The sequence below is a fragment of the Syngnathus typhle genome, linkage group LG4 (assembly GCF_033458585.1).
Source record: "Syngnathus typhle isolate RoL2023-S1 ecotype Sweden linkage group LG4, RoL_Styp_1.0, whole genome shotgun sequence".
Classification (NCBI taxonomy): Eukaryota; Metazoa; Chordata; class Actinopteri; order Syngnathiformes; family Syngnathidae; genus Syngnathus; species Syngnathus typhle.
The window spans coordinates 11,126,346-11,144,289 of NC_083741.1; the positions used below are offsets into that span (position 1 = coordinate 11,126,346).

At 40.5% G+C, this 17,944-nt stretch overlaps 3 protein-coding genes across 3 annotated transcripts in view; 2 read left to right on the plus strand and 1 right to left on the minus strand.

Annotated features, from left to right (window-relative positions):
• The first annotated feature begins 5,160 nt into the window (after window positions 1-5,160).
• On the plus strand, window positions 5,161-6,372 carry fshb (follicle stimulating hormone subunit beta). The gene is made up of 2 exons (XM_061276662.1): window positions 5,161-5,343; window positions 6,175-6,372. The coding sequence occupies exons 1-2, from the start codon at window positions 5,179-5,181 to the stop codon at window positions 6,370-6,372; spliced, it is 363 nt and encodes a 120-aa protein (XP_061132646.1). The 5' UTR covers window positions 5,161-5,178.
• Window positions 6,373-7,091: 719 nt separating this feature from the next.
• Window positions 7,092-9,700, minus strand: arl14ep (ADP-ribosylation factor-like 14 effector protein). The gene is made up of 5 exons (XM_061277308.1): window positions 9,517-9,700; window positions 8,607-8,802; window positions 8,378-8,509; window positions 8,207-8,244; window positions 7,092-7,851 (listed from the first exon to the last, which is right to left on the minus strand). Exons 1-5 carry the CDS (start codon window positions 9,585-9,587, stop codon window positions 7,623-7,625), a joined length of 666 nt encoding a protein of 221 aa, XP_061133292.1. The 5' UTR covers window positions 9,588-9,700; the 3' UTR covers window positions 7,092-7,622.
• Window positions 9,701-12,989: 3,289 nt separating this feature from the next.
• The window catches only part of nr1h3 (nuclear receptor subfamily 1, group H, member 3), a 5,473-nt gene continuing 518 nt past the window's right edge, over window positions 12,990-17,944 (plus strand). The window contains exons 1-10 of the mRNA XM_061276659.1: window positions 12,990-13,173; window positions 14,108-14,188; window positions 14,505-14,738; window positions 15,200-15,466; window positions 15,557-15,762; window positions 16,122-16,301; window positions 16,595-16,694; window positions 16,872-16,985; window positions 17,164-17,258; window positions 17,439-17,944. The exon at window positions 17,439-17,944 is cut by the window's right edge and continues 518 nt beyond it. Coding sequence (XP_061132643.1) covers window positions 14,146-14,188; window positions 14,505-14,738; window positions 15,200-15,466; window positions 15,557-15,762; window positions 16,122-16,301; window positions 16,595-16,694; window positions 16,872-16,985; window positions 17,164-17,258; window positions 17,439-17,585 — 1,386 coding nt within the window. The 5' untranslated portion in view covers window positions 12,990-13,173; window positions 14,108-14,145 and the 3' untranslated portion in view covers window positions 17,586-17,944. The remainder of the gene's footprint in view (window positions 13,174-14,107; window positions 14,189-14,504; window positions 14,739-15,199; window positions 15,467-15,556; window positions 15,763-16,121; window positions 16,302-16,594; window positions 16,695-16,871; window positions 16,986-17,163; window positions 17,259-17,438) is intronic.

Below are 17,944 nucleotides of genomic sequence, written 5' to 3' on the forward strand. Positions count from 1 at the left end.
TTTAAATCAGAGGTTTCAGTCGATGAGCTAAAAAAAATAAAATAGAAAAAAGCTGGAAGGAGGCCAAATTGAAGTTGTAGCGGGAGTGGACCAATCAGCTGATGAAAGGAGCCCACCCAGTCAAATCCATCGTTAATGATTAATAATAATCTTTTGACACAGGCCCCCAGTATTTTATGACATAATTTTCCCAGCAAAGGTAAAGGCCGTGGGGGCTCGGCCTGTTACGCACACACCTGCAGCAGCAGCAGCAGCAGCAGCAGCAGCAGCAGCAACAACCTTGATGTGGTCAGCATTGTGAGTCAGACATAGTATCTTTGGTGGTCTCCATCAGGTGGTTAATTTCACCACATCTGTCTTTTGATCATCCTTGCCTTGGTCACCACCGGTTGCCATTTTATGAGAGGCATAAAAAAAAAACCGATCCTTCCTATTATTAGAGGTCTGCTGACTAAGATCCTCCGACGTTGTCTGGAGCTGCAAGAAAATAGCACAAAACGATTCGTTAGTGAAACAGTTCAGATTGTGCAGTGAGGAAACTTCATTGTGTTGTTTTTATCGGGGTTAAGGTAGGCTATTCATAAATCAATGCTGCGCGCCTTTGCTGCTCATTTATAGCTCCTAACATGTCTACTTACACGTTAAAAGGGACCAAAACGCTTTCCAGATGAATCGGCCGGCGGGCGATGGGGTGTGCTAAAGGTGAGGATGCACTTCCAAATCTCCTTGTCAGTATTGGATGTAGCAGCAGCGACTACCTCATCCACTACATCCATGCGAGCTCTGACGCACTCCAAGAAGGGCACTTTTTGGCTGCTTGTCGACGTCTCAATTCAACAGCATCTGTTGCGACTTCATCCCACCGTGTCAGCTCCATCGCCACAACCCCCTCAGTGCAGTCGGTGGTATAGGTTTAAAAAGGTGTGCGAGCGGCGAAATGACATCGATGAAGCCAATGCATGCGAGGATGGGCAAAAGTTTCCCTTCAACCCGGTGAATGCAAACGGACCTTGTATGGCGGAGCATCACACATCTGGATGTCTGCAGCTGGATCCCCCTACCTATGCTCCTGTATCTCTCCTGTGCGCGCGCGAATGCGAGTGCGTGTGTGGCGGAGGGTCTCTCAGTGCGAGATCGGGGCGCGTTTACTGCAGAGCGTGCAAGCGGTGCTCGATCCTCCCCCAGTGGATGCACTCGCTCACTGCCACCGTGGTGCAGTCTCACACCTTTAAGCACACCACCCAAAGCCATCAATTAGACGTGTACACAGTTGATTAGGCATGATGAAAAGTGGCAGAAAGGAGGAGGATCGTGAGGTCAGCCCTTTATGTCACTTTATGATGTTTCATCCCTCGTGTGTATGTAGAGCAGCTGCTCAAGTGCGCTCGATTTCCCGTGGGATCTATATCCATCGATCTGCCTATATTTATCTAATAATAGCAATGCTGTTGTTCCAGTTGTTTAAGCAACGTGTGAGTTTTCAATTGACTTGGTTGAAAAACTATAAGTCCAAGCAAACAATAAAGTCTGCCACGTAGACGCTGAAAAATGATGTCACGGATCTGAAAAAAGTGAGTTGAATTTAAATCTGGTCCATCTGTCGTGCCTTACCGGGCTGCACCGATCACGATTGATTGATTGATTGATTGATTGATTGATTGATCCATGCAATAATAGAAACCATTATTACTATAACATAACGCTAGCTTCCAGGTGTGCTGTGCTTGTAGCCGATATCATCTAGAAAAAAAATAAAAAAAAATAAATTAATTAAATAAATAAATGTTATGCAAATTAGGTAGGTGACTTGCCATATAAAAACTAGTGGTTTGTGAAAAAAACAGGTCTTAACATATTACCCCAGATCTAATGGTGTATTTAATTTCATAGTGGGGAAAAAAAGACGTCGATAGCACCATAGATTAAGAATGTATTATAATAGCTATTGTAGTGAGTCATCAAAGGTTTGTCATGCAACCATCAAAAACATTAGATAAATACATTAAAATTTTCAAGTAATGCATTGACAATGGTCTGTGCCACAAAGAGCCAAAATAATTTAGAATCAAGTACTCTCCAGGTAGTCAATAACTCGCTCAACAGAAGTTTACGCAGGCATCTCATCCACACCACTGACACACAAGAAGTCTCCTCAAACACACTCTGACAGTAAATCTCTTAGTTTATTGCACTTTTAGGTTTAATGCGGTTGTGCAGGTAATCTGTGGGTCCATGCAGCTCTGCGTATTTAATCAGTATGTTGCCCACGATACCTATTCCCTCTGAATTGTACAATTAATCTGACTGAAACACTAATTAGAATGAGAGCAGCTTGTCAATGCTGACTGTAAAGTCACCAGGAAATTCCCCTATTCCTCTCGGGAGGCATTCTCAACGGGAACATCTTGTTGTAATCTTCCTAAAGTGATAATTTGGTTTCCTGAGTGCTTTCTTTCAAATGGTGCCTGTAGCAGAAATATTGAATTGCAACAGTAGTGTATGCATTAAATTATTTCATTATTCCAGGCTTCCTTTGTTTTGTGACTTTTTTGTTTGGTGGTTCACCAGACGTTTATCTAACATAAAATGTGTGCATGCTTTGGGAAACACTAACTGTAAGGTTTTGAACGGGTTCCTTTCTATGTTGAAGGTTACGGCAACCTTCCACCCACGACACATTGATCATGCATCTAACTTAGCACAAGAGGGAGATGTAAGCCCACTAGTGATAGAAGGGGACAGAGTGAAAACGGCCGATGATGTTTGCGTGCACTGGAGCACAACAAGTGCATCTGCTCACAGAATCTGTAAACATGATGCATAGCTGACAACACAACTGACTTCCATTAGCAGGAACACCTGCCATTTGGAGGTCCCTACTAATGAAGATTCCTTTGATTTTAGCAGTTCAGTTGTCAGGATATTATTTACAGACTGTACATTTTATCTGAAAAAAAAAAAAAAAACTAGGATGTTCATACATCAGATCAATAAACCCAAGTGGGGGAGTTGTCAAAATTACTGTATACAGTAGTTGTGAACAAGAATTATGTTTCCTATCATATATCGGCTCTTTATAAGACATACGGGATAATCACCTCTCCAAGAATCCGTCTCAATTTCCATTATATGGTTTCATAACATTTTAAAATCTGTAGCCCTCTTCCTCAAAGTTGTAATTCTCCAAACATATAGTATAATGTTGCACCCCAAGGCTCGTGCAAGATAGTAATCACAAATTATGAACCCATTAAATCGTTAGGATGGCTGGAAGCTTTTGTATAACATCTCTTAATGATTCCCTGTGGATCATTAGTCTTCTATCATTTTAATTCCTGCCGAACGGCACACCGTTTGCAAGTATTGAGTTTTTAAAGTTCAGTGTCAAAAGAATTATCTGATGGATATAAATTAAATAAAAGGTTTCCCTCCTCATTGCTTGGACTACACAATGGCAAAGGCTTTGTAGTTGTATGAGATGCATTTCTTATTGCAAATTTATTGTCGAAACATTTCACAACAATTACTGTTTAACAATAGACACATCAGATTCAGGTAAATGTGTGTTTGCCACAATTCCAAGGCATAAATGTTCAGTCAGAATGCTCTTATTAACCTCTTAACCTATTATGTTCTGTGCAGCCCAACTAGTGTTCTGAAGAATGTTTCATTCATGGAATATGGATAAAACAGGCAAAATCGACCTGTTTTGGCCATTTTGACACTTGCTGTTCACTGAAAATGACATTAAAGTTGCCAGGTCCTAGGTGACAACCAATCACAGCTCAGCTTCAGAAAACTAGTGAGCCCTTTAAGGGTAACAGTTCCCAGGAAGACATTTCATAAAGGTCCATGGAGTTTAGGTGGTATTTCAGCGGAATGAATCGAGTACCTGGGGGCTGACGAGCCTTGCAGCCTGACCACTTTGTGGTGCAACGTAACTTCTCTCAATTAATGCGCCACAATACAAACTGTGACCACCATAACATGCATGTATTTAGAATGTGGGAGGCAGCGGAAGATAACGGAGAAAGTCCACACAAGCACAGGATGAACATGGAAAACCTGAAACTCAGACGTACAAGGCTTCACCACTTTAATCCACCGTAATCCCACCATAAAACATTGTTGTGAAATTAAATACAAAAAGTAAAGCCTTTAATCACAGTTGATTTCGGTTGAGAAACGATGGCCAATGGATCGAGAACCCGCACTGCACCTGCAAAAGTGGTGACATTATCAAAACAATGAAGAAAAAAACTGACCGCTGATGTATCTTCGTGGCTTTCCATTTTCTGTTGCAGCAGATGTCATTTTATTTTTCTGTGCTTGGTCCAAAGGCTCCAAGAGATATGGTCAACCCCTCCTACGTGCACGTAGGAGGAAAGGCTTTACCTGACCTTATCTGCTGAGGGAAAAAGAGGAGGATTTACTGTGTCAATGCTTGGACCAAACACTTGGGAAAAAAAGAAGACAGAGCTAAAGCTGAGAAGATTAACAGAATTTGCAAGAGCGACCTTATTTAAGAGCGATGGGAGAGCCAAAGGATCATAAGCCGTTTTAGACAGTTAGACATCAGGAGGACGTCCAAAGCCACTTCAAAAAGGTAGGACTTTGGGCAAATGTGAAACTTGTGATGAAATTTGATCTGCCAATAGCGCATGGATATTGTACATTTTTTTAAATTAATAATTGATTTTATATCTGTAACTCAGGGTTTTTGGACCTCTTGATAAATTTCTTTTATGCACCCAGATGTGGAAAATTCCAGTATGTTGAAAGTGAGCTCATGCTGATAGTTAGACAAAGGTTGACTTGATCATCGCATGCTCGAGAGAATGCTCGAAAGGTCAACAGATGCTGCTAGTATTTTCTTTAGATGCTCTCAGATATGTTCAGTATCAAATGAAGGACTGGTGGGGAGCCAGTTGGGAGACCAGAATTGTGGTTGAACCTTCTACAGGTCAAGGAACCATCAAAAATGGGATTTCCAATTTAGAGCAAATAGAACTTGCTGTGTGGGGTTTCCAGCGGGAAAACAAATCTGAGTAAACAAAAAACTTTGTTTATTTGGTTTCAGATTGCTGAAATTGACTCTGATTTTTTGACATGATTGGTTTTATAATGTTATGCCTGATCCCCTCTCGTGGCAGACGCTTGTGCTGCACTCATCAGAGGATGCAGCTAGTTGTCATGGCAACAGTGCTGGCGCTGGCACTGGCAGGTACCGCTAAGCATTGCAGTTTAGGCTGCACCCCGAGAAACGTCACCATCCCCGTGGAGAGCTGTGGCAGAACCGAATACGTCGACACCACCGTATGCGAAGGACAGTGCTACAATGAGGTACTGCAAAGATCTAAATGTCGACCACAGTTAAGCCTGGGCTTGAAAACTGTCACAAAATTACTGACAGGTATTAAAAAGATGCTTTCGTCATTTTTAACATCCAAGCAGTTTCCCACAGCTGACCGGCGGTTTGGAGGTGACCAGACACGCTATTGTGTGGGCTCAGTGCTCAATTACTCTCTCATAACCAGACTCTGCCGCCTGAGAGTAAGTAGCAATACCACTGGTAACATTCAGGGTCACAATTCTGACACAGTGTTATTGTGTACTGCACACTTGTGTTCTGTACAATAGTGGATCCAATCTACTTTAATCCTCTATGAAATCTTTTTGGATTTCCTCAGCCCAATGGAGCATGTGAAACAGTTGAAATGACGCAGGCAAATAGAGAGTGTCTCAAAAGTGGCGTAGTTCTGCCACTAAAGTTTTTCTGTGTTTGTGACCTGGTCAATTTAAAGGACGATTTGTGTTGTTAGGTTTAGTCATGCAAGCCCCCCTCTCTGTCTATTTTTAAAAGTTGTTTGAAGAACCATTTTTATTCTTTGGCTTTTGATGTACTTTTGACTGTTATTGTTCTGCAAATGAATACTTGACTGTTTTCACTGTCTTTGTGGTTGTCACATTAGTTACGTGAAGAGCTGTGATTAGCTGGTGATCAGTTTTGGGTGTACTCTGCCTCTTGTCCCAAGTCATCTGGTTTAGCCTGCATCTCACCCAGGAGTCTTAAGTGGCATAGAAAATGGACGTTAAATTGATCACCAATGTCATCATCTCCCATTTGGGGAGTACTGCTTCGCAAACAACTGTAGGCTTTTCTTCTGTCCGCAGGATCCAGTCTACCTGTCTCCGGTGAAAGAGACCAAACAGAAAGTCTGCGATGGCAACTGGAGCTACGAAGTGAAACACATCAGGGGCTGTTCCGTGGGTGTCACCTACCCTGTGGCCAAAAGCTGCCAGTGTACTTCATGTAACGAAGACTACACAGATTGTGGACGTGTTCCTTGGTTCATGCCAAGCTGCTTTTGAACCTTGCTTTTTAGTTTCAATTAACATTGATACTGTGTTTCCACATTAAAATGTGAAAAGAAATTAAGTTGATTGTTGCTTTGTGTAACTGATCACATAAATGCCAGTAACTTGTAGTTGTCATAAACCAGATTTTGATTTTGCATAGAATTATTTGACTCTTTGTTCAGATGTCATTTTGCACGACGTTGTGGGAGATCACATTTTTCTGTACGGTTACAGAACATGACTGACATCAGTGGACTTAAATCTTTTGGTTGAATTTCCATTGCTGAGGACTGCATTGATGTTCAATCATCTGAGGTTCATTTGAGCATATTTGGGGATAGACACTGGTTAGCACGTCCGCCTCACAGTTCAGAGGTTGCAGGCTTGATTCCATCTCCAGTGGTGGAGTTTGCATGTTCTCCCCGTGCCTGTGTGGGTTTTCTCTGAGTAAACAGGTTACCTCCCACATCCTTAACGCATGCTTGGTAGGCAGATTGAGCATTCCAAATTATCCATAGGCGTGAGTGCGTGTGTGAATAGTTTGTCTCTGTGAGCCCTGCAACACCACCTTTAATGTCAGCACTATTTATAGGCAGCAAGGACAAATGGGAGTAAAAACATGTTTTGGCCACCATGAGATGACTGCATTCTCATACTCAATGTCATGAGTACAAGACTATTGAGGTCAAGGATGGACATCTTAAAAAAAAAAGTGACGCCATCACCACCAATTTAGAAAGTGTGTATAAAATTTATTCGTATGACTTGGCACAACAAAAACGGTTTTCATAAGAATAAACAGAACAGGTTAAAAATTAAAGAAAGACAAATTAAATTAAAATCCTCACCTTGTACAGTGTTTAATTCTGTGATGGACAGTAATGTATCATGATGACCACTTGGGTTAAACAAAGGTCCTTCATACGCCCAACATCTGGGTTAAGTTGAATTGTGTGAAAAAGCAAGATCTGGTTCCGCGCATCTTTTTATGGAGCCTTTTAGAACGAGTCCATCACTTATAGGCAAAAATATTAGGTACACTTAACACCGTTAATAAGATCCATTGTAAAAGCTCCAATATTATACCCCTCTCATGTAGTTAAAGGTAAAAGGCTAAGTATGATGTCATGCACTTCTACACCACTGTAGGCCACTACGCATGGAAACGTTTGTGACATTTCTTGTGTAGGATTGCATCTAAAGCTCCACTGGATCCCATTAGATTCTGGCCAATGAGTGTAGATACAGTCTATCTTGCTTTATTAAAAAGCAAATTTGTTGCGGATGATCTCTCCTCCTTCCACCTCCATCTGCTCATAAAGCCACTTCCTGTCACAGCGGCACTCAAATCCACACTTGCGTGAGCTGCAGTCGGAGCAGGGGAAGAAGCAACCCATGCAGTCCACATCCAAACAGTCGCACATGTCCTTGCCGTTGGACAGTAGTCGTCCTTTGCTATCGTAGACTCTGCTCTTGCCTCCAAGACTATGCCTGCGGGAGACATAGGAAAGCCATGATACATCTGCTTCATTTTTTTTAAAATACTTATACTTCAGTTTGGGTTTTTCTGCCATACAATGCCTTGCTCTATTATCTAATGAGAATATAGCTAGACACCCAGTCTTGGACGCATTGAGAACTAACCACTGAGCTAAAAGTCTGTATTATTGGTCAGATGATCATCGTGCAACACTGCACTTAATACATTTATGTCAAGCGGGGAAATTGGGAGGAAGGGTTGGTGGAGCTTTACTTTTAACTTTATTTTGAGCAGGGTGCATTGTATTTGAGAAAAAAAACCCACTAGTTTAGCAATAGTTCCTTTATCTACACCCAGGGGTCTTACCTGTCAGAGAGTTTTCCACCGCGGCCACCTCGTCCACCCTAAAACAAGAATAAGCATTTTCAATTAACTTAAATCATGAAATAAAATACATGGGTCTCTAGCAGATGAAGCTGGCTACAGCTGGCTATGATGGCTGGATGGATGGATAGATAGAAAAAACAGAAAACTTACTCTTGCACTTCCTCTCTTTTCTCTGCGTAGAAAGGCCAAATCTCTCGCTTTGTCCCTCTCTGCCTGTGACCCCATGTTTGTGACACTGATATCCTTAGGAAGGGGCATCGATTGTCGTTTTCGTAGTTCAATCTATCAGATATTTTGAAGTGGTCATTTATTTTGCCGCAATGGCAAGGTAGACGTTTTTGAGCATTGTGAGCGAGGAAGCGACATATTGCACCCAAACCTTTAAAGCGTCTTGGCCGTGAGGGAACAAGGACGGCACAGCATCCTCCCTCAGAAACTGTTTTCCATTGTAGTCCCTGAAGCAGTCAGGTGAAAAATGTTCTGAACACAGGCAGGTGTTGGCAGTTGGGATGAAGTTTCTCAACCCCAGACTCTGAACCCATCTGGCGGAGAGTGAAGGTTTGCTGAGTGGGAACCTGAGAGGAAGACATTTTAATTTTTGAGAATAGTGTACCATTGCACCAGAAATTATGATTCAATAGGTTGTATTTGCCTTTGTTAAGTGGGGAAATAAAGCAATTTAGCTCTGCCATAATCACAACAGCAGGTTAAAATGCCTGTTTCAAGGGGACTTATCCAGATTATCATTTTGTTTTTTCTTCTCTTTTAAATGATATTCCTTATTTATTTTCAGGACAAGGTGCCGTGTTTTTGCTTAATTTGAGTTCAAAACACAATGTCTGTGAATTAAATGTTTAACTTAAGGAGATGGAAACAAATTTATTATTACATTTAGGCATTTGTCACATACAATAATCTTAATGAACACTTGGTAAAATCAATAACACTATGCATTTGCATTTAAGTAAAACGTTACTTTCGGACCGTGACCTGTGCGCTTGTATCGCATTAATACATTTTACAGAAAGATGTCAGTTTGGTTGACTACTCAATTCAAAACAACAGCTAAAGATAAACAAATATGGAGTGTACGGGTTGATGATCGGGTTGTTAGGACAACGGGTACTGATGTTAGCCTTGTACAGTTACGTAGCAGTGTTATCTCAGGTTGAACAAGTATGATCGAGTGATTATATGAAAAGATAATGTGCCGATTTGTCACGACATAGTTGAAACGTTAGTGTAGAAACAAAGTGCGCGTCTACCTCATTAAAAGTGGACTTACTTACCGATAAAATCGTATGTCCGACCCCTTCACAAACTTATTGTTGCATCCCAATGACGCGCATGTGACGGGCATGATGTCGTTGCACCCAAATCGATGTGAAAGAAACGGGTTTGATTGTGCACAGAGACTTGTGTTTTTAGGTCTCCGGATTGCGCATAATGTCGTGTTCTTCCGGGTTCCGCCAGCGAATAAATGTGTGTATCAACCACGCAACAGCGGCCTCTAGAGGGATTTTTTGGCTGCCATCTGACGACAGTGTTTTGGACTTGCAAATTGTACCGTACTTTTCATTTGGGTGTATTATTACTCTTGACAACATAATTGAGAAGCGTCTATTTGTATGAGAAAAGGCAAATAGTTCGTAAAAAAGCAAAAACAAATTGATTTGTATCATAGAATGTGCAGCAGGTAAAAAAAAAAAAGGTGTGTTTATTCATTTCTAAATTAGTGTATTATTTATTCATTTTCGAGTGGGATGACCGTTTACATTTTTTATTACAGCAGTGCAATTCACATAGTTAAACTCACATTTATGAAACTGAGAAAAATAAAGATTTTTCTGAACGACACATCCAATTTAATGTCCAAATATTTTTTGGTTTGTTTATGTGATATTTTAATTGCTTGAGATTATGATTAGTTAGTTTTCGTTACAGCTCTTTTATAATATTACATTCGAAATTTTTTGGTATTGATTTCGCTCTGTGTAAATCTATACTTTCACTTTTTGAACTGAACTACTTAAATTATAATTCCCACGATACACAAATGTTTTCAGATTATAGCTGTTTTTATTCGAACAGATGAGGTTATTTGCAGCCATAAACTGCTCTGTTGATGTTTTTATCCAGTGAATATGAATGAGTTTTCTTCACTTCCGGTCTTCTTGGGCCTCCGCATCATATGATACAATTACGTTACGATAGCAAACATGCTAACTGTCTAGCTACGGTTGTCAGTAAACACAAACGCCCGGTGTAACCTCAGTAAAAGAAGTGACAGACTCGCTAACCACCAGGCAAGTTTAAAAATGTTCGCTTTAATCGTGTTTTCATTTGTCGCCCAGGGAGCACGAAGTTAGCCAACTTGAGGTGTTACGAGAGAGTTCCTTTCGAATGCGGGTCGCTAACCTCCAGTATTGTTTTTGTTTAGCTTACCTATCAAAATGATGGCGTTGTGTTTCCTAGTCAGACTAATTATCGATTATTTTAAGATCGGTGTCACTATTCGTGACAGCACGATTAACAGTCGTTATATTTGACAGCATTTGTTGGCTCGAAAGCTAACGCCCTTGCTGTGTTTTTTATTTATTTATTATGCTTAACGTTGGATTAATTTCGCCACGATTGCTAACGTTGTAATGCTAACATCAACACGTTCTTTAAGTATGTCATAGTAGAGTTTATTCGGAGTTTTGCTAGGTAACGATCCATTGTTGACAAAGGCCTAGCTCTCTGCACGATTACCTCTGTGCAATTGTAATAGAAATGTTCCAAACAAAACAGTAATATATTATTTAGATGACACATACAGTATATCTATTAAATCAACTAAAACTTCGGACTATAATATTAACCAGGAACAGTTCTCCCTTCAATTTTACCTTGAATGTTTTGGTCTGTTAAAGTTTAATTGTGTTTGGCTCGTAAAAAAGAAAAGAAAAAAAAAGGCACCTGCTTAGTTGAATGACTTATATTAAAGCAAATGTTGGTCTGCTCGCCTGGGAAAAGAGTTTATAATTTATTTCCAAAGTCTGTTGTAATCCCTCACACAGGAACATATAAGGCTGTAGATTGACGACTCAACAATCAGGCACAACAAAGCCTTGGATTCTGAAGAATTTGGCCCAAATTACATAGGTTTTATATAAAAAAAATAATGAAAACAAAGCTAATTCACTGTCAACTGAAGCAAGTTGGCCACCCATCAAGTGATTTTTATGTGTGTACGAAACAAAATGTTGTGACTGGAAAAATCAGATAAAACCAAATATTGTCATATGAGACCTATTACGTTTCTTTAAGATCGCATGGTGCAATATTACTGCATAATTTTCTCCAATTTGATAGGCTCAAAAGTAATAGGACATAATTGGCTCGTAAAAAAGTTGCAGTCCTTGTGATTGTCCAAATTCTGTTCTGTACCTTTGGAGTGAAGTGACTGCAAATCTATTTTTAAAAAATATATATTTGTGCCTATTTGTGTTCTAGTTTGTCAATTTCCTCAAACTGCAATGTTGAGTCATCATACCAAAATATTTTAAGTTAATATTTTGTTTTGTTATTCAAGCCCTATTTGCTGGTCAGAGAAGTGAAAACATTTCAGAGTATGTGAAAGGGTGTGTACGAATGATGTACTTCTTCTTCTAGGAGTATTTGTGGGAACTTTGATTCATTTATGGACGACCCGTCCTTGTGAAAGCCCTGATTCTTTGCTTTCACACCAAGATGTTGCTGAGTATGGTGGTTGTTCACTTTTGCTTCACCAAAGGGTGTGACACCTGAAACTTGCACTTGCTTCACAGACTCTTTAGTAGTTTAGCCTGGAGAACTTGTTTCCATTCCGAAGAGTTTGCAAGTGTTAGTTGGTTGTTTAATGACTGCATGTGACAATTTACTTACTATTGATGAAACTGCAACCTACTGAAAATGCCTCTGACATTTTGACACAGTTTATTGTGCTGTTCAGAATATACAAGAATCATGCACTCATGCAACTCTTGGCTCAACATGTTCAGTTTTGACTTGGGTTAGATATTTGCACTTGGTACAGAAACGTGCCCAAATGACATGACATTTACCCCCTCCCAAAAAACCTGCAAATGAACTCTAGTGGCCTGAATATTGCTCCAATATTTGAAAATCAACTCGGTTATTTGTGCTTGACTCCAGTAGATCTCACTTATGAGTTATTTGTCTGTTACACATCATAATTAGCCAGTATTGTCACAGGTCACATTCATCAGCCTTTTATTTAATTGTTTTATTTGAAATGTTGGATTTCCAGTACTCTATGAAAACAAAAGGTGACTGACCGATAAGATGCAGTGGACATTGGACTTGAACAGAAAATCAGCGTAAGGATGACAGGTCACAGGATGTTTTATAAGCAGGAACAGTGAGTCCCCCCCACCCCCCATTAAACGTTCCATATCGGTTAAAAGTATTGTGCTTGAACTAAAAATCGATTAAAACATATCACGTTGTTTTGCGGATTAACATTGTCAGACATTTTATGAGTGAACTGGATTTCAGGCACCTGAGCTTTGTTTTCGTTTGTTGGCTGAACACAGTCGGGGGTGGGGGGGGGGGGTCGCGAAGAGTGCTCATCATTTGTCGTCTGCTATGTCTTTGTAAAATAGGAAAGGACTGGAGCACTGCTGGGGGTTGAAGAGCCATGCAAGTGACCAATAGTGACCTCTTGTGTTCCCTCCCCCTTCCCTTACCCTGTTTTCCCTCTTGTCTCCCGCAGAGCTTTGTAGGAAGGAACTCATCTTCTCCCTTTCTCTTATCAAGTCAGCGAAATTGAGCGCGATAAGTTGCAGGGTATTGACACCTTCAAGCCTCTTCAGTCAAAAAAGTCCTCCATTGGCACAACCATCCTTGACTGGCTGAGACCATGATGGACTTGCAAGAGAAATAAGATATCAGCATCAGAGGTAAGGTCAATCTTGAGTCATTTTAGCAAGCTTAAGTGTCCTGATCTGTCAAAATGTCATGTTTTGGAGATTTATTTTTTCTTTCTACTTTAGTATTTAACAAACACGGTGTTTTGCCAGACTCTTGAAAGTGTTTCAGATTCATGCTGTGCAGAAAATAATGTTTGAGTTCTAACATGAGCTATTGCTTAGAAGGGTTTGTTTGGCTGTGCGAGTGTAGAAATGACAAAACAAGGTTCTGGTCTGGCCCAGAGCACATCGCTGCTTGTGAATTGTCTTGGGCTTTTGTGAAGTCTAGAGAAATCCAGCGTGACGATTTAAAAAAAAAAAAAAAGTTATTGTTTATTGCAAATTATTTTCACGTTTTAGATACCAGGCCCAGGAATAGGGAAAAAATACTCTTATGTAAGGAATTTAATACAGCAAAAAATATTATTTAATATCTTCAAATAAGGCCATTTACGTATGTGCCTTGTAGTTTTGGTATTACCCAATTATTTTTATAATCTTATTTAAAAATTGGTCTAGTCCAAGCGAACTTGCAAATCATAGTCAGACAGTTTATACTATATTTCTTATTTTTCATGTACTTGAAAGCCATTTTCTTGGAAGCTTGGTTCAAAATAGCAAAGTGTCCTGTCTGGGTCCGCTGATAGAGTTTCCTGAATCCATCTATAGGTGGCACATGACATACTTTCATTTCTGCTTTTCGGCATGCTTTTACTTTTTTTTTACGATTGTGTTTAATTTAATTTGTGTAGTGGTTTAGAACACTGCGCCCCAGCCGCCTGGTACCATTTGAGTTATCGCGTTCCAACGTAACATTTTACTTAAATACGCCCTTGAGCAACTAGCACAATATATTGTACAGCTCTCATTGTATTGGAATCTTACACCCCTCGGCCTTTTTTCATTTTTTCATTTTTTCACATAGGTAAATAGATTTCGTTATGACAACCAGCTGTACAGAAGATGTCAACGCTGCCTGTGACTGATATCCCAGATGTTGGTCATGGTAAGATATTTGTCCTTAATTTTTTGGCTTGGATAAAATAGCATCGTGGTCAGTTGTGAAACAGAAATAATAGTAAGAAACCAAATTTAACTGCATTATACTCTAGATCAGGGATGAGCGACTTAAAGGCGAAGGGAGGGAACACACATTTCCACCAGTGCTGCGGGGGCACATAACACCACACACTTCTTGACCAGATGCCGTAGTTAAATCAAGCAGTCATTTGCTCATCCTCGGTCTTCATTATATTATGACATTTTTCCCAAAATTATGATTTGATGCAAAAAAATAATACGAGTTTTGTCCCGCTGGTCAGACGAGAGTAAAGTTTTTGACGGAGCTGCGGAACTGCAACTTCATTGCATGGTGGAGAGCAATGGCAGCATGGCAATGAAGCACGAAAGCCTGCTCTCTCTTGGTGACCTTTCCCAACCAGATGACTTCCCTGCCTCATCTCATAATGGCCCAACTCCCACTGGGATTAGCAGTCCTTTGCCAGTCGAGCTGAGTGACACTAAGCCCGATGTGGGCGACACAGCCACCAGCACAGGTGAAAACTGACTTGTGAAAAATCGTTCCTCTATACAGCTTTTAGCCATTGTGAAAAATCGTTCCTCTATACAGCTTTTAGCCATTGTTCAGTCAATTCTGATTATATTGTCTTTTACACTGATTTGAATTCAGAGACTATTTAATATCATTTATAAAATTGAATAGCCAACCGTCATTGGAACTGCAAAATGGAAGGGTTGAGTTGCATGTTACTCAATAAAAAGTCTACATAAAAAGATTAATACACCAACGCTCAGGCAATCAGAGAAAAGAGATGTCACTGCTGTTTTTAAAAATTAAGTGTATTAATCCTGTAATATGTAGTTTTAGCAGAGTCTCCGTCGAGTGTAAAAAAGTGTTGCATTTCTTTTTCTATAATTTTCAATTTCACCCTAAGTAGATGTTTTGTTTGTTAAAATGAGCTGCTTTTCACCTCTATTTTACGTACATGTTGTATAGATGGTCAGCCGGTAAAGAGAAAAAAGGGCCCCGCCCCGAAGATGCTGGGAAATGAGGTGTGCAGCGTATGCGGTGACAAGGCCTCCGGATTCCACTACAATGTGCTTAGCTGCGAAGGCTGCAAGGGCTTCTTTCGACGTAGTGTCATTAAAAGTGCCCAGTACTCCTGCAAGAACAACCAACGGTGTGAAATGGACATGTACATGCGGCGCAAGTGCCAGCAGTGCCGCCTGCGCAAGTGTCGCGAGGCAGGCATGCTAGAGCAGTGTGAGTGTTTCAATTTCACTGCGTTGTGTCTAGTATTTTCAGCCATTTGATGGTGTACGACTTGCAAACCCTGTCCACTCTGGCACACAGGTGTGCTTTCTGAGGAGCAAATCCGTCTGAAGAAGATGAAAAAGCAGCAGGATGAAGAGACAGCCCGCTCGTCCGCAGTGGTTACTCCCACTCCTCCGCAGGAAGTAGCTTCACTGGATCCTCAGCAGCAGGAAATGATTGAGAAGCTTGTGGCCATGCAGAAGCAATGCAACAAGAGATCCTTTCTTGATAGACCAAAAGTGACGGTAAATTGATATCTCAGTATTTTATTGAAGCAGCTTAATTTGTCCAAAACCCTGCTGGCACATTGTTAGTGAGCCTTAACTTGATGTCTTCTCAATTATTCTCTTTCAGTTGCTTTTCTTTTCTTTATCATTATGTATTTACAGTACAGTGAAACATTTGAATAATGAAAATGTAAACGTCATACTCTGATCATCACACTGATGCTATCAAACCAATATTATAGCTAAAATGCCATTATCAGAGTGTGCATGCCCACCGAACCACGAGTATGCGGGGGTCCGCCGTATAAGCACGTGGGTGTGCATATGACTAAGCATGGTGACTATGTTTGTGTGTGTTTTACAAATAACAACCACAGCCATGGCCGCAGAATCAAGATCTACAAAATCGAGAAGTGCGTCAGCAGCGTTTTGCCCACTTCACTGAGCTGGCGATCATGTCGGTCCAGGAGATTGTGGATTTTGCTAAGCAGCTTCCTGGATTTTTAGAGCTCACGAGAGAGGACCAGATTGCTCTATTGAAGACGTCAACCATAGAAGTTTGTTATGTTTCTACTTTCAATGTTGTTGCTGTAGTATTGACACGTTCACTTTTGCTCTGGCGACACGACATTACCTGTATTTTAATTCGCCCATTTGTGTCACACACACAAAAACAAATCATTTTCTGCTTTCGTGACCACGTAGGTTTTACAAATAAAAAACATTACAATTCATACCGGCTTCTATAGGTGAATTGTCTGTCTCCATAATGCTGTGAATCACAGTTCTCCCCAGTGTGTTGACTTTGTGTGTACAATACGAAACGAACAACGATGTTTGTCTTCGTCAGATTATGCTGCTGGAGACATCTCGTCGATACAACCCTGCCATTGACAGCATTACATTTCTAAAGGATTTTAGCTACAATAAGGAGGATTTTGCAAAAGCAGGTACTTTTTATTGTGCAATAGGTTTTATTGTAAATTAAGCCATTAAAGGCAGAAATATCCAAATTAAGATACAATGTTGTCACTTAGCTCAGACAGGTGTGTCACCACAGAATTATTAACATGCACTATAGTAGCATTATCTGAAATATTTTTTTCATATCCCTCTGTCCTCAATAGGCCTTCAGTTTGAGTTCATTAATCCCATCTTTGAGTTTTCGAAAGGAATGAATGACTTGCAGCTGGATGAAGCTGAGTACGCACTGCTGATTGCCATCAACATATTTTCTGCAGGTCAGATTTTACCCCGACCGATGATTGTAACTATTCAGGAACAAGTCAAATGAGATTTGTTTTTCAAAATAATGTTGATGGTTGTTTTTTTTTATTAATTCTAAGATGCATAAGGGATATCTAATACATTGTTTTCTGTCTGTTAAGAGATGTCTGTTGTGCTCTTACAATATTTCAGATCGGCCAAATGTGCAAGATCATGATCTTGTGGAAAGGCTACAACAACCTTATGTTGACGCCCTGCGCTCTTATATCACGATAAAGAGACCAAATGTAAGTGCCCACTAGTTGATATAACCTCTTCTCTTATTACCCACGGTGTGTCAACATGACTTTGTTGTTTGTCATACCGACAAGCACATCATCGGGGTCATGACCGGAGTAACTTTGGAAGGCATTGGATTCAGCGATACTAACCTCATATAATTGTCATCATTTGATTTGTTTTCTCAGGATCACTTGATGTTTCCACGCATGCTGATGAAGCTGGTGAGCCTTCGTACACTGAGCAGCGTGCACTCTGAACAGGTTTTTGCCCTTCGTCTCCAGGACAAGAAGCTTCCCCCGCTGCTCTCTGAAATCTGGGATGTCACTGAATGACTGCAGTCCTAATATCACACTCCTTGGCATGTTCAGTCTTGACACGGACGTGGCACCAGTAACAGGCTTGAACCTGTCTCATCTGGTAATGGACGACTTGCCGCATTGAGCTGATGGGCTTTTTTTGGGGAGCGTCTCAAGGCCTTTTGCTCTCAGAGTCTGAAATGGTTTGTGTTCAGAAGGATTTTTTTTTCCTCTTAAGGCCTGTTCTTCCTTTTTGTGGATGTTGGCATGGTTTTGCCAACATGAAATGCCGGCTAATGGTTTGAATTATTTTTTCCGATTCAATAATGTGTTAAGAGTGCGGTTCGATTCTTTTACAGTCTGAATGCTCTTGGCATATAACTGCTCTCGCTTCA

Bases quoted from the DNA above. Each gene is read 5' to 3' on its own strand.
- fshb (XM_061276662.1), top strand. From the start codon at position 5,179: ATGCAGCTAGTTGTCATGGCAACAGTGCTGGCGCTGGCACTGGCAGGT. The intron at 5,344-6,174 runs GTACTGCAAAGA...TTCTGTCCGCAG, and splicing joins AAGGACAGTGCTACAATGAG to GATCCAGTCTACCTGTCTCC.
- arl14ep (XM_061277308.1), bottom strand. From the start codon at position 9,587: ATGCCCGTCACATGCGCGTCATTGGGATGCAACAATAAGTTTGTGAAG. The intron at 8,803-9,516 runs GTAAGTAAGTCC...TCTTCCTCTCAG, and splicing joins TCGGACATACGATTTTATCG to GTTCCCACTCAGCAAACCTT. The intron at 8,510-8,606 runs GTTTGGGTGCAA...AATATCTGATAG, and splicing joins ACGGCCAAGACGCTTTAAAG to ATTGAACTACGAAAACGACA.